This window comes from Pituophis catenifer, unplaced genomic scaffold, assembly GCF_029215685.1.
Source record: "Pituophis catenifer annectens isolate HBS135680 unplaced genomic scaffold, rPitCat1.0.hap2 SCAF_1, whole genome shotgun sequence".
Classification (NCBI taxonomy): Eukaryota; Metazoa; Chordata; class Lepidosauria; order Squamata; family Colubridae; genus Pituophis; species Pituophis catenifer.
This window is the reverse complement of record NW_027256881.1, coordinates 64,832,197-64,853,952: the sequence shown is the minus strand read 5'-3', so window position 1 is coordinate 64,853,952 and position 21,756 is coordinate 64,832,197. Positions and strand designations below refer to the sequence as shown.

The 21,756-nt window shown below is 37.9% G+C and overlaps 1 protein-coding gene across 1 annotated transcript in view; it reads right to left on the bottom strand.

The window, feature by feature from the left end:
* Window positions 1-1,028: 1,028 nt before the first annotated feature.
* SRD5A2 (steroid 5 alpha-reductase 2) overlaps window positions 1,029-21,756 on the bottom strand; it is a 28,083-nt gene continuing 7,355 nt past the window's right edge. Inside the window, exons 2-5 of the mRNA XM_070950418.1 lie at window positions 6,527-6,690; window positions 4,622-4,723; window positions 3,886-4,036; window positions 1,029-1,606 (exon numbers count right to left, since the gene is read on the bottom strand). Coding sequence (XP_070806519.1) covers window positions 1,540-1,606; window positions 3,886-4,036; window positions 4,622-4,723; window positions 6,527-6,690 — 484 coding nt within the window. The 3' untranslated portion in view covers window positions 1,029-1,539. The remainder of the gene's footprint in view (window positions 1,607-3,885; window positions 4,037-4,621; window positions 4,724-6,526; window positions 6,691-21,756) is intronic.

Genomic DNA, 21,756 nt, shown 5'->3' with positions numbered 1-21,756 from the left:
GAAACATACAAGAGTAATTGCTTGCAAAAGATTACATAAAACTAAAGGTTACAAGAAAACAGCTGGAATTTATTATTTAAAGAATAAACTGTACTGTCCAACCTTATTGGTTAGCACCCGCATAATAGTATTCAGTTCATTTGGAAGCAAGCTAACAGGAGAATCATGCAAACACACTACAGAATCTAAGGACATGGATCAGCTGTTTTGGACACAGAGAAGATGCTGGGTTTTGTCATCTCTGCTATTCCTTACCTTTTAGTCAACTGATCTATGGAGCCAGAGCTGTTGTATGCAGTACTGTATATACCCAGAAATTTAGGTGTCTCTTGAGAAGCATAAAAATTTTGCTGTTAGGGGTACTGAACAGCTCATTTTTTTCCCCCTTGTTGGCAGTTTGAGACTACTTGGCCAAGTGGCAACAGTTGATCTTTCTTGTCTGGACTCTGAAACAGCTAAGTCAAAACTGGATGTGTGGAAACTACTCAGAAAATCCAGGGCTAATTTAAAAAGTAAAAGAAAACAAGAAAGTGCAATGAAGAACCATTTCTGTGCTATGGATCCATTCTGTCACCAAATATTAGGCTTTTAACACAAAATACCTATCTGGATAAGAAGATGGGAGATGGATTCCTATTTCTTGATTTGACAGGTAAAAGTAAATAGAATTTTTTTAAAGTGATAGGATGCTTTGTGTAGTGTTTTTTAAAAATAATTTTTAAAGTTTTACAAAGCACATAAAACTAATAAAGAGCAGAAGAAAGAAAAAAGAAAGAGAAAAACAAAGAGAAAAAAGTGCAGAAAGAAAGAAAAAGAGAAAGAAAGAAAGAAAGCAAAGCAAAAGTGCAGAAATAAAGAAAGAATAAAAAACAGAAGAAGCTTCCAATTTTCTTTGCAGGAAATATAAATACATGTACAATATTAATTTTTATTCTATTATTACAACCATCCCTTTTTTCTTTTATCCATTTTTTTCCTAATCATCAAAACCACAAATCACAAGCACATTTTTCTGTTTCACACAAAAGGTCTGATTTTTATTTGATGTCATATTCAGCTCAAGGATCACACTTATAAAAAACACTATTACCTATTAAATTACATTTTTGATGATAATTATATACAACCATAACTCATTTGAAGAAATACCAAAATATGAAACTGAGTATCACTTTTTATGGAATGTTTTCTTTGTCTTTATGAGAAAGAACACCAAAATAGAGCAATAAGCTTACAGCTAACAAGCCCTTTTTCCCCCTTAACTGAATTTTTCTTAATTTTCACTACTTTCTGTGAAAAGTAGATAGTGATAACAGTCCAATTTCCCAGACAAGCAGCACTAGTTGCCAACCTGTGAAATGCAGACAGGGGAACATTAGTTGATGAATATTCTTCATGCTCTTAAGAGCCAAAAGGATTCTATTATACAAAATGAAATTAATTATTCAAGGGACTTTAATATATTATACTTAACAATAATAAAACATTTATGTAAACAATAAAGAACACATAACACCCATCCATTCTGATAACTGTTCTTCAAAATATAAAAGGAATCAAGGCTTTTCTTGATTTTGGATAGGCTGTGAATGTCTTCTGATAATATCTGTAAGAAAACATACACAAACATGAAGATATGTACCATAAACTATAATCCTGCTTTAAGAAGGTAGAATCTCATTTCTCAAATCTCTTCTGGTATATGGCTCTTCAAAGATGGGTCATAAATGGACCCAAAGTTTCAAAGAATATTAACATTTAAATGATAAATGAAAAGTTAATTTTATGTCCTTCTTTCTAACAAAATTCAATATTTTACTGCACTTATTTAATTGTTATAAATATTTGGTAATTTGTAATGAAAAATTTATAGAATACTACAAAAACTACATGTGACTTTTATATATGTTTCCTTTCATTTGTAAGCCACTTGAGAAAGACTCAATACTTCTGGAAGACAAGATTTAAACATTTGGTGTCTTCCAGCAGAGTCGGACTTCAACTGATATTATTTGTAGAGAACTCCTGTTAACTTTGAATAGCGACTAGCTGGTAAATGTTGATCGTCATCTGTCAGAAATCTATATTCAGCATTATTTATCCACCATGAGAAAAGTTCAAGAATAAAACAGTGGAAGAGTTGCCACAGGTAGTCCTCAAAGTACGAACATAATGAAACTCAAAATTTCTATTGCTAAGCAAGGCAGTGGTTAACTGAGTCATGGCCCATTTTACAACCATTGATTTTGCGTGTCAGAACTCTCTAGTAAGGGTTGTGAATGACAATCCCAGGATCCTGGGCTGCTGCTGCAACCATCATAAATACATGCCAGTTGCCAAGCATACAAAGTCTGATCACATGATTATGAGGATGCTGCAACAGTTATAATTGTGGGAACTGGTCATAAGAAACCTTTTTCAGGGCTGTTATAACTTTGAACGGTCATTAAATAAATGGTTGTAAATTAAGGGCTACCTGTATTTCAAGGTATTTTCTACACAGTTTTTATGCTTGGCTAAATGAAACTTAACAGAATAAAAAGTTATATAAAATAGAACAAAAAGTTATGTTCCTTGTGAAAGTTTACAAAAGCCTCAGCTTGAAGGATAATGTGAAAAGAAAGTTCTTATTCTAATTTTCTAAGTTGTCTATTCAGTGTGGCTCTTACAGAAAGCATTGTGTATATTTATATGACTAGTAGCATATCCGATTCAGCATTTGAAGTTTCAGGGCCAAAGTAAAATAGACAATAGACATGCTGTGTGCTAGGTCCAATAAATTACATAAGTGAAGCAGATCTGTGTGGAAACAAAGAAAACGAGGATAGATGGAAAAATCTATGCTTCAGCAGTTTCTAATCCACTTGTAGACGGTCACAATTAGATAAATCCATTGATTATCTTATGTGGTTTGATAATAAGGCAGGTAGCTACAAAATTCCTATCCAGAAACACACACATTTCCATAGACCTGCTGTCTGACTTTTAGAATAAAATATACAGAAACACACATGTTCTCATGTGCCTTGTGCTATAGGCAGCTCACACTTAGAGTTCCTAAAAGGGAGGAGAACAGACAAATTTCCCCAGGGCCACAGTGCTCATCCAAACAGAACTATAATCCGCAGCTGCACATGTCATTTTAAGGGCTGACAGGAGATTATTTTAGCACACTAGAGTCAATTTGGATCAGAGGCAGAATATTAATATTTCAAATAAATGGGCATCTTCTTACTTATCTTTTACTGTTTTATCTATTTTGACAATTCTGGGAGACAAATATTTGAGCAAGATAGATTGAAGCATAACTGCACATTGCTTGCTAATAACGCAATGTTAGTTTTGTGAGGGAGAAGGGAATTTTAGTGAAAAGTGGCATCAAAGCAGTTTGCAATACAATAAAAATAGAACGGCAGTGTGGCAGAGAATGTGTATAATCTGTTTCCCAGAACAAACATACACACCATCACAATGTATGTCTGGAAAAGAAAAAAGAGCACAAGCAAAATGAAAGCAAAATGGTAGCAAAATGAAAAGGGATGCAACTGTTTTAAGAATTGCTTTAGTTTAAGGTACCCATTTTTCAGATGAGCAGAAGCCTGAAAAACAAAACTGGATTGCTTTAATAAAGAGCAAAGAAGCATCACACTCATGAATAGTCTGAAGCACTTATTCTGAAGCTTTCACAGTTCTGATCAAGTGGCCCTTTAATTTACTTTAGGTTACTTATTTATTTATATATAAATAAATTTATATAAATTTAGACACTGCCCATCTCACTCATAGAGCGATTCCAGCTTGATATATTATTTCCTGCTTCTGAGCAATATTATTAACTAGAATGTTGTCAGATACCATATTGTATAATTTATACAGTAAAAATACCTATGATGATGATAAGCACGTGGTCCAACGCAGGAGAGTGTAAAAAATGCAAAGGCTAAAGCTGGTAGAGACCAGGATGCTATAGCATACCCGAACCATTCCAGGATTTCCCCAAAGAAATTTGCTCCTGAGACGTATGCAAACAATCCTCCTGCACAGAAGAGATTCATTTAAATACTCTTGAGAAACAGCAGCTAATTATTAGCATTATTATTATTTGTTTATGGTTCCCTTGAAGAATTATATCAAAACTAAGTGCTCATGTAAAAAGTTGGACAACACACATTGTTTAATACAAGGGTGTCAAACTGGTGGCCTGCGGGCCGGCTATATTATGCACAGGCCACGCCCACCCCAGCTCCACAAATGGGAAAAACATCGTGAAACGTCATGTGATGGCAATGTGACGCCGTGGGTTTGATACTTGTGATGTAAGAAAACTATTTCCATTGCATTTTAAGCACACCAAAGAGCCTAAATAAATGGTGACCAGCAGGAAACAGGGCTGATAGGCCAAAGTAAGTGTGATCTCTTCCAGTTCTTCATTCTGGTATCTGATCAAGACTTTCTCAGAGAATCTCATTAAGTATGTTAATGAACAAAAGGCCAATTAAATGATTTCACATTTCCAGCTAGTGTCTTCTTTATCATACCCTAAGGATAGGCTCTTGTGATACAAGGAAGGTTTTCAGAGTTATCCTATATTTCATGAAGTGTGGAAGGAAAATTATTATACCTTGTGGAATTTTGTAAGTGAACTCTCCAGGCTTTCTTAACTGACGTAGAAGAAAATCACTGTGGATATTGATTCCCATGCCAGACAAAAACAGCAAAAGACCTAAAGAAAAAAATATTTATGAGTTGGATAGTACAAATATTTGATTTTCAGACTTTATTCAGACAAATATTGCACTGGTTTTATTCTTTGCCACTGAGAAAATATACTCCCTATTTTTTGTGAAAAGTATTCAGAAGAGATACCTCAAGAGTAATTCCAACCAGGATCATGTAAGAGTCTTTCTTCAGGCTTGCCTTGTGGCAATAAAAGTGGTAAAATATGCTTATTTCTCAGTCCTCTATTGGCTGGCTGGCTGACTTGATCTCTCCTAGTTGGGAGGAACCAAGGAGATTCTTATACAGCAGGAGATTTTATTTTTTATTTATTTTATTGAATTTCTATACCGCCCTTCTCCTGAAGGACTCAGGGCGGTTTACAGCCAAAAATAAAACCATGACAATATAAAAATTAAAAGCAATTTAAAACAATTAAATAAATTGGCCAAAAAACTCTAATAAAACAACCCATTAAAATAGTAAAATGTTACTATTATTTAGGCCAGCTCTGCTTGTTGGAATAATAATGTTTTTAGAGCGCGACAAAAGGTACGAAGGTCGTGAATCCTACGTATCTCCGGGGGCAGCTCATTCCAGAGGGTAGGGGCCCCCACAGAGAATGCTCTCCGCCTGGGGGTCGTCAGCCGACATTGCCTAGCCAACGGCACCCGGAGGAGCCCCTCTCTGTGGGAGCTTACCGGTCGATGGGAGGCTATCGGTGGCAGAAGGTGGTCTCGTAAATAGCCAGGTCCCAAGCCATGGAGCGCTTTAAAGGTGGCAACCAACATCTTGAATCGCACCCGGAAGACCACCGGGAGCCAGTGCAGCTCGCACAGGAGCAGTGTTACATGGGAGCATCGAGTCGCTCCCGTAATTACCCACGCGACCGCATTCTGGACCAGTTGGAGCCTCCGGGTGCTCTTCAAGGGGAGCCCCATGTAGAGAGCGTTACAATAGTCCAGACGGGAGGTGATGGCCCTTTTATGACTTGTGGACTTCAACTCCCAGCATGGCTGGCTCAGGAATTCTGGGAGTTGAAGTTCACAAGTCATAAAAGGGCCATGGTTCCTCACCTCTGCTATACAGGATCATCAGGACGATTATTCTCAACATTTGATAGGGTGTTTTTCTAAAGCGGCTTACAATTTAAAGCAAAATTACGTATAAAAGTCACAGATAGTATGTATAGTATTCTATAAATTTTTCATTACAAATGTACCAAATATTTATAATAATTAAATAAATGCAGTTAAAAATTGAATATAAAAAGTGAGTTTGGCAGATGTTCATTTTGTATGCTTGCTGCATAACTTTGCAAAACTTTCCACATAAAAATGTGTATTAAAAAGCTTTTTCCCCTCCCTAATACCTGTAAACACATCTTCCTAATATGGTACATATTTGGGCAAATTATTCTGAGTAGTGAATTGTAGTATCAAATGCAGAAAAATGCTATCCAACTGCAATTGGACCCACAAGCATAGATTTTAAAAGTTCTAATTCCTATTAAATATCATTTCTTTCTTCCATTCAAGGGATAAAGCCCTTTCTATATTAGCCTGAAATGTGATCAGAATCCTCTCTGACAATTATTATCATGAGTACAGAATCTATTTTGTACCTTTGTTCAATTAGTATAAAATTGTGGCAGGAAAACAAGTTATGTTGTTATTATTTTAATTCTCTTGTTTTGTTTTTCTGCCTTAAGATTTTCACAGGTACTATGCCCTCCATCCCTCCCAATGTTGGCAGAGTTTGGATGAACTGAATAGCAGACATATGACACATCACACATCACAGACAATACCTGACAAAAATCGTATGTCTTTACACCAATCATCTGGATATTCAGCACAATAAATCATGTAGTAACCTTGAAGGAAGCCATTATAGATGCAGAACAGTGCACCAAAAAACACTATCTTCAGTGGGAAAGGTCTGCCTCTTTGGAAGAATGAATAAATGAATGTCCTGAGGGATACAGGAAAGAAAGGAAAAGAAACAGAAAATCACATAAAAATTAATGTTAAACCTCAGATTTATAACACATTCAAGATCTCAAATAATCTTACATGTTGCCAAGTATTCTATTTTCAGTAGCACCAGTGGTGGGTTCCTCCCGGTTCGGTCTGGTTCGGCGGAGTGGTAGTGGTGACGATATGACATCACCGAACCGGTTCTCCTCCCGCCCATTTGTCTGAAATGGTATAGGTTTTCTGCCTGAGCAGGGGGTTGGACTAGAAGGCCTCCAAGGTCCCTTCCAACTATGTTATTCTGTATTCTGTATTCAGTTATTCAAGCCCTGGTCATCTTTTGCTTGGGCTACTACAATATGCTCTACTACATGGGACTACCTTTGAAATCCATTCAGAAGCTCCAGTTGGTGCAAAGTGCAGCAGCGAGAACAGACTTTGGGGCCCCGAAGATGGTCCATATTACATCTCTTCTCCGCTACCTTCACTTGCTACCGGTCTGCTTCTGAGAGCAGTTGAAGGTGTTGGCTATGACCTTTAGCTTACCTGATGAACTGCCTCATCCTGCTAGGAGAAGCCCAGTGATGGGATTCAAGTAATTTAACAACCGGTTCTCTGCCCTAATGATTTCTTCCAACAACCAGTTTGCCAAACTGCTCAGAAAGTTAACAACCGGTTCTCCCGAAGTGGTGAGAACTGGCTGAATCCCACCACTGGAGAAGCTAATCCTATTTGTGCTGGCAGAGAGGGCCTACTTTGGATCTTGTCTGTCAAAGAACTCTGACTATATGAATTCAGAAGAGCCTTCTCTGCTGCAGCACCTTGCTTTGGAACATCATACCCTTTATTGTAAAATCTGTCCCCTCCCTCCTATCCTTCCATAAGAGTCTGAAGACCTGGCTCTACCGGTTTGGTCTAGGGATTAAATGGGTGTGGGAACCTATCCCACCTCAGAGAATGAAATATTTTGGGATATTAAAAGGCAGATTATTATATTTCCACAAAGGAGAAATGGAGAAACTTGTTCTTAGAGGCAGAAAGCAGACCCAGTCTTTCTTAATGTGCTTATTCACAAACACAACACCTTGATCTCCAGCGATAGGATTACAATTTACATCCTTCTCCACCCAGATTCTAAGAACAGGACATGACTTTAGGACATAATAGGATTAACCCACAAAAGACACAGAATTCACTGCATTGCACAAATCCAAGGGGCATTTCAGACATTGCACAACCCCCAGCAGTATCACAGAAACCTATAAAGATCCATCCACTCATTCAATCAGTTGGTCAGCTGCCCCGGAACCACATGTTGTTGGTGATTCTGCTCATCAATAAATGGAATCCTTCTTTTCAATCAGCCTCCATTTTATTTCCAGTGCCTCTCTCCTGGCTTGGAACTGAACCAGATGGATTTTTCTTCCAACATGGGGAAGGGGCTGCTAGATTGATGGCAGACTCCACCTCCCCCCTTGCTCTCTGCATTCATCCATCTTTTTAATAATAACCATACGGATGTATGTATTCTCGTTGTGTTCCTTTGTCATTGTTTACTTTATTGTTCTATTATTATACTTCTGTTTATACGCCTTTTCAATTTTCTTCCACAAAAATTGGAAGCCTTACTATTGGAAGCCTCCCAGAATAGCTCCATGGTGAGACAGGTGGCAAATAAAATATAATAATAATAATAATAATAATAATAATAATAATAATAATAATTATTATTATTATTATTATTATTATTATTATTATTATTTTAAAAAATACTTCAATATAAGTATTGGCCCATGGTTTTACTCAACTAGAGAAAGATTAAAATCCTGAATTTTATTCTCTCTACATAGGACTATCGCCAGCAATTGCATTGTGTGAAGGTTGTTATTAAATAATACATATAGCATTTTTCTTTATAACTCTCTGAGCTTGCTTGTTTTCTTTCAGACCTTTCATTACCCTAAGTAGTGCTAGTAAGGAGTACAATTTTCTGCCAGTTTATATTCTGGTGTCTTGCCGTATGTGTGGTGGAAACAGTCTTAGGGATTCTTTGTTTGGGCTGTTTACTAATGGCTCTTTGGCAGTTTTTTATTGGGGTATTGCTTACTTGATTGTTGGTCTGAAGTTGACCTTGGAGTTCATTTATACCTGTGATGGTGACCCTATGGCATGCGTGCCAGAGATGGCACACAGAGCCCTCTATGTGGGCATGCGCGCCATCGCCAACTGCTCTCCTGGTTTCTGGCGCGCCAGCTGGTTTTCGAGTGTGCCAGAGCACCGGAAATTCGAAGACCAGCTGGCCGGTGCGCATGCACTCACCAACCACCTGGTTTCCGGATTTTTGGTGCTCCGCCACGTGCGAAGACCACTGTCTGGCGTGCATGCGTATGCCAGAAACCCAAAGACCATGTGCACCAGCCAGCTGGTCTTCAGGTTTCCGGCGCTCCAGCGCATGCGCTCTGTTTTGGGCACTTGGTGCCAAAAAGGTTCACCATCACTGATCTATACTGATCTGAGTGTTTATTACTGGTGCTGGAGTCTTTTTTCTCTTTGGGGCTGGTTGGTCGTCTCTTTTGCATTGCCTATAGATGTTGTTAATGTCTATGTGTCTATTGATGTCTGATTTGTCAGAGTGCTTCTAGAAATTCCCGAGCATTTTTGATTTGGCCTAGTCTAGGACTGTCACATCTTCCCAATTGAAACTATGGTTAAATCTGTCTATATGTTGTGAAATTAAAGAATTTTCATCTTGCCTTCTGACTGCCAGTTGATGTTTGTGGATGCGTTTTGCCAGTCTTCTGCCTGTTTGTCTAAGGTGACCAGATTTTAACATTGGTAAAGAGGGACATTGTGGGCGTGGCTTATTTTGTGGGCATGGCTAGCTGGTCATGTGACTGGGTGGGTGTGGCTAGCTGGTCATGTGACTGGGTGGGCGTGGCTAGCTGGTCATGTGACCGGGTGGCCATGGCTATGTGTATAGGGTAAGGTGAACAGATTTTAACATTGGTAAGAGGGACACCATTGTGGGCGTGGCTTATTGTGTGGGCGTGGCTTGGAGGCCATGTGACTGGGTGGGCGTGGCTAGCTGGTCATGTGACCGGGTGGCCATGGCTATGTGTATAGGGACTACTCAGAGGGCTGGAAAGTCATTTCTGACAGGTCCTCGCACTTTTGACTGGTCCTCACACTTATGACCATCCTCACATTTATGACCGTGCAGCATTCTTAACAACCATGTCACTCATTTCACAACTGCTTCTCTTCACCATGGTGACAAGATAGGGCAAAAAACGTAAAATGTGAGGACAGTCGTAAGTTCGAGGACTGGTCAAAAGTGCGAGGACCAGTCAAAAATAACTTTTTCAGCCCTCTGAGTAGTCCATATGCACAAAAGGACTAACCAGAGGGCTGAAAAAAGTCATTTCTGACAGGTCCTCGCACTTTTGACTGGTCCTCACACTCATGACCATCCTCACATTTATGCCCGTGCAGCATTCTTAACAACCATGTCACTCATTTCACAACTGCTTCTCTTCACCATGATGACAAGATAGGGCAAAAATGTAAAATGTGAGGACAGTCGTAAGTTCGAGGACTGGTCAAAAGTGTGAGGACCAGTCAAAAATAACTTTTTCAGCCCTCTGAGTAGTCCATATGCATAAAAGGATACAGTAATAGAGAGGGATGAAGGAAGGGAAGGGAAATTAGATTAGGAGTGACGGTAAGAGAGGGAGGAAGAGAGGAGGAGAAGGAGAAAGGAAGAAGAAATAGGGAGGAGAAGAAGAGGGTGGGGGGAAGAGAAAGTAAGAAGGAAAGAAAAGAGAGGTGGTAGGTTTGAGGAGAAAGATTGCTGTACAATAAAAAAGATGAAAGGGAAGAAAGCCAACCCCAAACAAATATAAAGATATTAAGATAAAGAATGAATTGTTAAACTTTAAAGAATAAAAGAGAACAAATATGAATAAATAGCAATAATTAGAAACACACATACAAACATACAATGTATTTTCTTTGAACAAAATATTTGGCTGGTTCACAAATTTAAACAGTGTTTAGTCATTTCAATTAAATTTACAATTTCTATATTTCCTTTTTGCCATATTTATTCCTCATCTATTTTTTTAAAAAAACAATATTACCCTTCATCCTCATCTCTAATCTTAATCAAATTCAATTTTTCCCTTCTATTCTATATTATACCCCTTCCATTGTCATCTATTTTTATATCCATCCTCACATTGGTTAATTATGTAATTATGTAATACAGTTGTTTAATACAAATTCAACATTTTAATATAAATCAATTAGTTATATAACTATCTTTTTTGTATATTAATCAATATGAACATGAATATTCCAATTATTTCCATGCAATCCAATTTCTTACAAATCAATTAATTATACTTACCAATAATAATAAACCAAATAATTTCCCCCATATATTCCTCCAAACCACAACTTAACCATTTCTGCTTTCAACACAGTATACAATTAATAGTATCTCAATTATTACAATTCCCTAGTTAAAAAGAGCTTTTTTTCTTTTGTGTTTTAAAATCTTGAACTCTCCTCTTTTGCCCTAAATAATTTCCCATTGTTTCCACCTACCTTTTTTGGTGAGGAAAAGGAAAATAAATCTGCTGCCTAATTTTCCAACGTTGCAAGCAAACAGCAAAGCCAACAGCCTGTTTTACTTTCAGTTTCGTTTTGAGCTTAGTTTGCACAAAGAGAAAAAAAAAAACTGCTGAGCAATTTAGCAAGAGCAGAGCCCTGCGCAAATCAGCTGAGAGGGGGAAGCCGAGCTAATCAACGTAGGGCGGCCCTTTGAAGCCCCGCGGCAAGAGTTTAAACAGGTTTTTTCCCTCTAGCCATCAGCGGGGACTCAGGAGGCAGAATGAAAAATCGGGACTTTTTTAAAACGCCGTAGGACGCGGGACAAATTGCTCAAAAGCGGGACTGTCCCGCCAAAAGCGGGACGTCTGGTCACCTTATGTTTGTCCTACATAGTGGTTGTTGCAGTTCTTATATTGTATGTTGTAGATGATTCCTGTTTTTTCTTCTGGGGTTGCTGGGTCTTTTGGTTTGCTTAGGATGTTTTGAAGAGCTTTAGTTGGCTTGGGTTGTTTGTCAGCTGTGCAATATTTGAAGGATTTCTTGCATGCACAGCCCATTTCAGATCACCTCACAGCATTATGACAGGGTTTAGTTCTGGGCTTTAACCTGGCCATTCTAGACTCCCACCTCCACCATTCCTTCTTTCCTTTCTTTTCTGTGGTGTTTTTACTAGAATGTTTAGGGTTGCTATCATGTTGCAGGGTCCAATTGCAGTTGAGCTTCAATCTTCTGACAGATACTCAATGACTCTCTGGTACAGTGAAGAATTCATAGTTAATTCTGGGATGCTGAGGTGCCCAGGCCCTTATGCAGCAAAGCAGACCCATTTATAACATTTTACCACGCTTTACAGCTGGTATTGGGTTCGTCTGGTGAAATGCTGTTTTTGCTTTTCATCCAACATGTTGTCTGGTACTATGGCCAAATAATTCTATCTTTGCCTTGTCTATCAGAGCACATTGATCCAGAAGAGCTGGTCTTTGCTTAGTTATTCTTGAGCAAACTTAAAAGAAAAAAACTTAAGTTGCAGGTAGTCCTCAATTTACAACCTTCGTTTAGTGACTGTTCAAACGTATAGCAGCACTGAAAATGGACTTATGCTCATTTTTCACATTTATGATCATTGCAGCATCCCCATGGTCACATGATGAAAATTCAGCCATTGGGCAACTGACTCATATTTATGATGGCTGCAATGTTCTGGGGTGGTGGGATCAACTTTTGCAGCCTTCTGACAAACACATTCCCAATGAGTCATCTGCTGATTGTTTTTCCTCAGTTCATTAACCGTTCTCATGTGAAATTCATTGGTTTCTGTCATAGACCATCCACTTTTTTCCTTTTCACCCCAATCATCTCTTCCCAATTCACCATTTTCCCTGTGCTAACAATCATGTTAAAGCTTCTAGCACATCTGTGCTGTTATCCATTGGTGACTGTTAATGCTGGCGGCACGTTTTTTCATTCAATCTTTCAATTTTTTTCCAGAAATATTTTAAGCATAGCAATTGTTTGCATTTTCTTGTGCTAAATCTGAATAGAATTTTCAGTGCTATGTACTGACCAATAATTTAGTTAGGTGCCAGTAGCAGGAATATGACCAATTTCTTTTATGATTTTATTCTGATCATTAAATGTATATAAAAGATATAAACTTGGAGAATACACCAACCTACCTACCTTCCTTCCTTCTTTCCTTCCTTCTTTTCTTGCTCTCTTTCTTTTATCAAAAACATTCCTCTAGTATTTAAGATTTTGATTATCTTGTAACATGACAAATATATCTCGTCCTCTTTTTGTCTAACAATATCCTCTATAACAGTGCAAGTGAAAAGAGATAACTTTTGTGTCTGTGTCAGATGTAAAATGTGCCTTTAGAGAAAATAAGTTTTTATCATACAATTATTAATAAAGGAGTACTGCCACCTAGCTTTCTCTATTCCTAGTGATTTTTCCATGAATGTGGGAGAAAAATTTTGATGCTTAGGAATATGTATTTTATTACAATAAACTGATAATTTTCCTTTTAGCCATTGGTATTATTATTATTAGAGCAAATATTTTATTAATTCTGGTTCAATGTTTTAATAGTCTGCAATGGACTCATCAAGGAAAGAGCTCTTAGAACTCAACAGTTACATAAGTTTGGCTAATATATTGTAGCTAGTGGTGAAATCCAATTTTTTTTTACTACCGGTTCTGTGGGCGTGGCTTGGTGGCAATGGTGTGGCTTGGTGGGCATGGCTTGGTGGGCGTGGCAGGGGAAGGATACTACAAAATCTCTATTCCCTCCCCACTCCAGGGGAAAGATCCTGAAAAATCTCCATTCCCACCCCACTCCAAGGGAAGGATCCTGAAAAATCTCCATTCCCTCCCCACTCTGGGGCCAGCCAGAGGTGGCATTTGCTGGTTCTCAGAACTTGCTGGATTTCACCCCTGCTTTACAGGCATATTTGGACCCTTTAATACTGGGTTTCTCAGCCTCAGCTATTTTAAGATGTGTGTACTCTAACTCCCAGAGTTCCCCAGTCCACATCTTAGAAGTGAACAAGGTTGAGAAATGCTGCTTTGAAAAAAGAATCCAAGTTGCAGAAGAGATGTTTTCTTCTGCTTCAAAAGATTTTCCCCAAAGATTGCACCGCATATCTGGAAGGGAGTTTGGGAAGAGCGTATAAGAGAACTAGACCAATGGGACATTTGGGGAAAATTCTCGCTCGACAAGAAAAGCTAACTGGAGATGATCAAGTCCTGCAGAAGTGGCTAAATGGAGGGTAACATTCACTGAAACAGATCATCGAGGCCAGAGCTGCAGGAGGCTGCTGAGAAGCTTCATTATGTTGTTTCCCAAAGAAAGAGCAACAACAGAATTTTGGGCTTTCAGGCTTCTACTGTAAGTCTCGGATTGGAAGAAACCGCATCTTCCAATCCACCCCCTTTTCTAACCTTGGGGGGTGGGGGAATCACCAGGAGCAAATAAATTGCACCAGAAAGAGAGAAGTTGCAGCCTTGTAACCAATGGCAGGAAAAGACCAGAGGGAGAGTTATGCAACTGACAGAAATCGGAGCAAGTCTCTCACTTTTGCAGTTTCGCTTGATAATGTCATTGTTCTCTTGTAAGTGATAATAGGATTTCAGAAAATGGCTTTCAGATCAATAGCCACACTGCTGTTTTCCCATCTATAACACATTTTAAGTTATTTTCCAAAAGCAGTTTATGAGTGTTTCTAGGTGCATTTCCCTTTCTTTTAACTTTTAAAAGCATTTTTAACTGGAGAACCAGTAGTAAAACAATGTTAAAAAGTTTTTTAAAAAAGTTATGAAGATCAGCTAAGCGACGCGTAATCGTCGGAATTTTTTTTTTACATTTTTTTACTACCGGTTCAGCGAACCAGTGGCATATTTTACTACCGGTTCGGGTGAAACGGCCCAAACTGGTAGCATTTCACCTCTGATTGTAGCCATTTCCAACTTGGTGGCTTTCTCATGGCTTTACCTACAAGCTTGCCATGATGACTAGGAAAGACAGAAGCTGTAATAAAAACATGAGGTTTAGGAAGGTTGCAAATATAGGTCACATTCAATGTTCTTATTTTATTTTCACAACTCTAAAAATAGAGTCTTGGGGAGTGAATTGGTTTATAAATCTTAAAATCTCAACTCCTTTAGAATAGAAGTTTCTTCAGAAAAAGTAAGTGAAAGCTTAGAATTGCTTCCCACTAAAGTTCTCACACTGAAGATCCATCAACTGAGTGTCAGAATACATGCATTTATGGCATTATTTCAAACTATACATTTACTGGAATTTTATATATTGGAAAGTAGTTAAGATTGATGGAGAGGACCAGTGGGCCACATAGCAGACATACAGACCAACTACAAATATCTTGGTATCCCACAGTTTCATGAGAACCATAAGGAAGAGGCAGGAAAGACAGCAATCCTCAAGTACCATCAAAGGATAATGCATGTCCTGAAAAGACAGCTCAATAGATAGACAAGATCCATGACATCAACATATACACCCTTCCAGTCATCAGATATCCTGCCAGTATAGTGACCTAGCGAAAGGAGGGCATGGAGGTGCCTATTTTAAGACCTGGAAACTCCTCACAATTTTAAGGAGGTTTCCATTCCAGGTCCAAAACCAAGAGATTGTACACCAGATGGAAAGAGTGCATATGTAGTCTGGTGAATGTGAAAGCCACTGTCCTGGACAAAACCCAGAATATCCAAAAATACATCAGTAAGATTGTACCCAAAGATTAATTTCTGAGAGATTGCCAGGGGCAGCAACAGACATGGGAAAATCAAGCAGAGGAACTGCAGATACCTGAGGAGACTGACATTGGGAAATCCTACCAATGGTTGGAAAGGGCTGGATTAAAAGAGAGCACTGAACCACTGATAAGAACAGCACAAGAATGGGTACTAAGCACCAGATCCATAGAAGCAGGGGTCTACTACACTAGACAGGACCCTAGGTACAGTCTATGCAGAGAGGCCCCACAGACAATCCAACACATAGTGATAGGATGAAAGATGCAGGCAAGAACAGCACACTCTGAGTAGCACAACCATGTAGGTGGCATTGTGTACAGGAAAATTTACATCTCCACATAGGAGATTCTACATGAGATTAACAGGGTTGAATCTTGTAGGACTTCTGGGTCTGGGCAGACATGCAGTAATGATTGATCAACCAGACATTGTGGTAGTAGATAAGATCCACAATTCAGCAGTTGTGGTAGACGTAGCAATGGCAAGTGACAGCAACATCAGGAAGAAGGAGAAGGAGAAGCTGGAGAAGTACTGGGCCACAAAGGAGAAACTAGAAGGAATATGGAAAATAAAGTGCTCCCATTGGTGGGAGAAGCACTTAGGGCTGTGACTCCTAAACTGGGAGACTGGCTCCAATAGACCCCATCAGAGCTCTCTGTCCAGAAGAGTGCAATATTAGGAACAGCTAAGATACTGCACAGAACCCTCAAACTTCCATGCCCCTGATAGAGGACCCAAGATTAAAGAAGACACGTACCACTGATGGAGTGAGAAGGGAATTTTTTCCCCCTCTGAAAGAATGCTGCAGGAGGGTAACATCAGACTTTTGTTAACTATTTAACTTTCTTAAATATAAGATTTTGTTGTCAGGAACACATGTCATTGTGATATGTCTATTAAGTTACATAGTCAGAGCCCTTTCTATAATTGCAACTTAAATAAGACATTTTACTGCCACAGCTTGTTGCTATAGAAGAAGTGATGAGTATGTGCTGTTGGGCTTTCTGCTTATAACCTATACACGGGAATGCTCATTCTTGGAAAGTTCTGCCAAACTTTCTCCCCCACATCTACTTTCCAGCTAAACTTATTCTACTAGTCTTTTTCTATCTATTAGTTTGAGAAATGTATTAGTTTACAACCTGGCAGATAATTGAAAATTGCCCTTATTTTCTTGCCACAAAATATCCCTTACTATTTTTCTAGAAAATGAACACATGAAATTTTATGAAGATAGATCAGTTTGTTCCTGTTGCTTTAATGTGTCTCATATATCAGCTCAAAGGATGAAAGATGTGCCAGAATGACTTAGCCAGACTAGATACTTCAAAAAGCTAGTTGCTGGAATAGTGCAGAAAGTTCTAAGATTTATTATGTGGTTTTAATTATGAGGAGAACAGAAAGGACTTCTTGCATATTAAAATGGAACATAAATGCCATGGCTACAGATTAGTTGAGTTTTAATCCTCATGCAACAGGACTCACAATTAAAAATTGTGACATTCCTACACATACATTGTGTAGGAAGATTACACAATGTAAGAAAGATTACATGTAATTTATGAACATATATATTAAAATGTTTACAAATGGGCAAATGAAAAGAATGTAGAAATGAAGACCAACTTTTAAGAAACAGAATCTTTGCATTCTGGGACTTTAATTTGTTTAATTCATTACTAATCATTTTACATTTTGAAGATTTCTTCTGCAAACATGAAGCAGGATATATGAGGAAACGTTTCTTGATTTTAAAATCTTACTATTGTGAGGTATGGAATAAAATTGACTCATGTAGATCTGTTTTTAGCATTCTTTACTGATAAACTGTGTACAGGTGAGATGTAGTTTCATCACTGATGATTTCGAGAAGGCACCCAAACTACCAATAGGTAATAGGACTCTGTAAAAGAGATAAGTGATATACTATCACTTGTATTTTAAACCTGGTACTATAGGGAACTTTGTACCCATTCAGATATTAAAAGTACACTAGCCAAGCTCTTTGCTCATGGCTCCCGTTTAGAGTGAATGTCATGAAACAGTATTTTCTAACTTAGTGCACTTCAGATGTGTTGATGTGCTCCAAAGTCCAATCAGTCTGAGGACAGAAGGTTAGTTAAGACAGCTTCAAATTTCTTTCTGTTGAAGAAGAGTGCAACAAATGTGAATTTACTTTTAAATTTTCACTTTCTTATTTTCACGTAAACATGAAAAGAATTGGTTTATTATCTTAGGTGTCCCTTGAGATCACACCTAGCCTTGAGTATGCACTTATTTTCTTTCATTTTGGAAACAATTTTGGGAGATTTATACCAACCTAACAAGTTGACAAACAGGGAGTGCATCAGTATCCATTCTGATACTTGCACAATTCTGATGCTTGCCAAAATAAAGTATCCTATCCTATCCCATCCTATCTATCCTATCCTATTCCATGATGCTGCAGGATATGGTGAATATATGACTGTTTTGTAATCATTTATTTGATTGTCCATTCCTATATTTATCTTATTTATATTTATTCTTATTACTTGGTGACTTATCTCAGAAGGAACTGCAGAAAATATGAGAATTTTAAATATTCTATTACGGAGTATGGAAAGTGACAATTTGCAAATAACATTATTTTAACAGAACCCTAACCCTAACCCCACCCCCATATTAGAATGGACTTCTAAAGAATGTTGAGAAAGTCATAGTAACCTAGTTAAAGTAGTCATAATAATAAACATAGGAAAGCTTTAGTTGTTAGAATATTACTCTCACTGGGGTTTGTACATTCGTAATAACATTAAGCCATAACATAGTTTAATTCAGTTTAGCTTCTTATGAGTCCTAAATAAAGCTCTTCTTTGCTTGGGATTCTGGACACTAGATTCAGTTTAACAGTACACGTGAGACTGCCAGGACAATGCACAGCATGCAAATTAACAAGAGAGGAAAAACAAATACTGTAACATGGAACTCTAGTGACTAACTTCCATGCCATTGATACATCAATCTCATTTTAATTATTGGGCACTAATACTCTTCTCTCTGCTCGAAAGCACTGCGCAGGGTGTCCTACTCACAGAGGCAACGAGCCCCGTATACTGTATTACGTGACTCTTCTCTATAATGTGAATGTCAAAATAGAGCTCTCTAAGAAGGGAAACCAGAAATGCAGGGAGAATGGGTAGAAATGCAAATGCATTGCAAAGTATAATTGCCAAGGATCACTCCTCTACTTGGGAGTGGAGGAGCAGTTTGACCCTGCCAGGAATACATTCTGTAATTGTGAGAGCGACTTGGAGTCCTAGTGGATGATCATTTAAACATGAGTTAGCATTGTGCGGCGGCAGCCAAAAAAGCTAATATAATCCTTGGTTGTGTAAACAGAGGCATAGATTCAAAATCACGTGAAGTATTAGTATCATTTCATAAAACTACACCTGGAATATTGTATCCAGGTTTAGTCACCACATTACAAGATTACACCACATTGCTGAGACTTTGGAAAAGGTTTAAAGAAGAGCAACTAAGATGATTAAAGGCCTGGAGACTAAAACCTATGAAGAACAATTGCAGGATTTGGGTTTGGCTAGTCTAGAGAAAAGAAGGACTAGGGAGGACATGATAGCAGTATTCCAGTATTTGAGAGGCTGCCACAAAGAGGAGGGGGTCAATTTATTTTCCAAAGCATCAGAGGGCAGGACAAGAAACAATGGATGGGAACTAATTAGGGAGAGAAGCAACCTGAAATTAAGGAGAAACTTCCTAACAGTGAGGGCAATTAATCAGTGGAACAGCTTGCCTTCAGACGTTGTGGGTGCTTCATCATTGGAGGTTTTTCAGAAGAGACTGGACAGTCACTTGTCTGGAATGATATAGGATCTCCTGGTTGAGCAGGGGGAGGACTAGGAGACCTCCAAGGTCCCTTCCAGGTCTATTCTGATTCATTGATTTATAATGTAGGATTGTAAATGGGATCATGAATATATTGCCAGGAGTATCTTACACAGTAGAGCCACAACACAATATTCAGTGCCAGCTTGATTAATCATGCCACCTTCTGTCAATGGAGACTTGCATTTTTTTTATTGAAAAGTTTTACAAAAAGAAAGAATTCCCCCCCGTTCCCCCCACCCTTTGCCCCCCTTCATCCCACCCTCCCCCCCCCGACTTCCCAGAGCAAAATATAAGGTATTTCATTTAGTCAAACATAAACTAGATTAATCTACTTATCCTCAAAGTACTACCTCCCCCACTGAAACCTTAACTCTACTACCGATAACCAAATACTTCTAATACTAACAATCATTCATAAGCTATTTGATATTTTCTTGTCTGATACTTATTTTGAATATAATCAATCCATCTTCTCCATTCCGATACGTATCTTTCTTGCGTGTGGTCCTTCAAGTACGCCGAGATTTTCGCCATTTCTGCTAGGTTTGTTACTTTCAATGTCCACTCTTCAATAGTAGGCAAAGAGTCTTTCTTCCAATATTGAGCTACCAGCAGCCTAGCTGCTGATATTAAGTTCAAAATCAATTTAGTCTCTGAAACTGTACAGTCTGTAGTTATACCCAATGGAAACAATTGAGGAGTAAATTTCAACCTTCTTTTCAAAATGTTCTGCATCACCCACCAAATTTTTATCCAAAATGCCTTGATTTTCTTGCAAGTCCACCATATATGATAATAGGTTGCATCATTACATTCACATCTCCAACATTTAGCTTGCAAATTCGAGTACATACATGATAATTTCTTAGGATCTAAGTGCCATCTATAAAACATTTTATAAAAATTCTCTCTCAAATTTTGTGCTTGCGTAAATTTAACATTTCTGACCCAAATCTTTTCCCACGTTTCCATCATCACTGGTTCCTGAAAGTTTTGTGCCCATTTAATCATACAATCTTTAACCAATTCAGTTTCTGAGTCTATTTCCAATAATGCGTTATACAACCTTTTAATATGCATCTGACTTTGATCTCTAATCTGTTTCACCAAATTTTCCTCATTTTGCATAACCCCAATTTTTTGATCCTCCCTCCATCTAGCTTGGAGCTGACCATACCGAAACCAAGTAAAAATTATCCCTTCTTCTTTTAATTCCTCTAGAGATTTCAATTGCAACTTACCCCTTTCCAAAAGAAGAAGCTCTTTATAAGTAATCGCCTCTATTCTTTGCTCTGTACTTATATTTTCTATTACATGTCTGGGGTTTGCCCATATAGGTATCTTGTAATTCATCTTATATTGGTACTTTTTCCACACCCTCAACAATGCATTTCTAAGTATATGACTCTTAAACACTTTATCCACCTTTTTTTCATACAACAAGTAAGCATGCCATCCATATAACAAATCATAACCTTCTATATTTAACATTCTTTCTTCAGTTAAGTTAAACCAGTCACTAATTTGTGATAAAGCTGCAGCAGCTTCATAATACAATCTTAAATTAGGCATTTTAAGACCTCCTCTCTCACGTATATCCTGTATAATTTTCAGTTTCACTCTTGGTTTCTTCGCAGCCCAAATAAAAGTATTAACCCCTTTCTGCCATTCCATCAGATTTCCATCTTTTTTAAGCACTGGTATCATTTGAAACAAAAATAAAAACCTAGGTAATACATTCATTTTTATTGCTGCTATCCTTCCCAGTAGTGATAGTTGTAACTTTTTCCATTTCTCCATTTCTTTCTGTACTTTTTGCCAAAGAATTTCATAATTGTTTTTATACAATTTCGTATTTGAGGCTGCAATATATACTCCTAGATACTTAACCTTTTTAACTACTTCAAACCCCATTATCCTCCCTAACTCTTCTCTTTGAGTTATAGATAAATTCTTAGTTATCATCTTTGTCTTGTGTAAATTTACTTTGAATCCAGATACTTTACCATATTCAGCTACCATATCCAACATATAGGGAGCCACTTCTATAGGTTGAGATAAAGTAAAAACCAGGTCATCTGGAAACGCTCTTAATCTATAATCCTGCTGTCTAATTACAATTTCTTTTATTTTGTCAGGATCACGTATCTTATTCAGCAAGACTTCTAAAGTTAAAATAAACAACAATGGCGACAATGGACAACCCTGCCTCGTACCTTTCTCAATTTTAAACACATCTGTTAAACCTCCATTGATTATTATTTGTGCTGTTTGTTCCTGA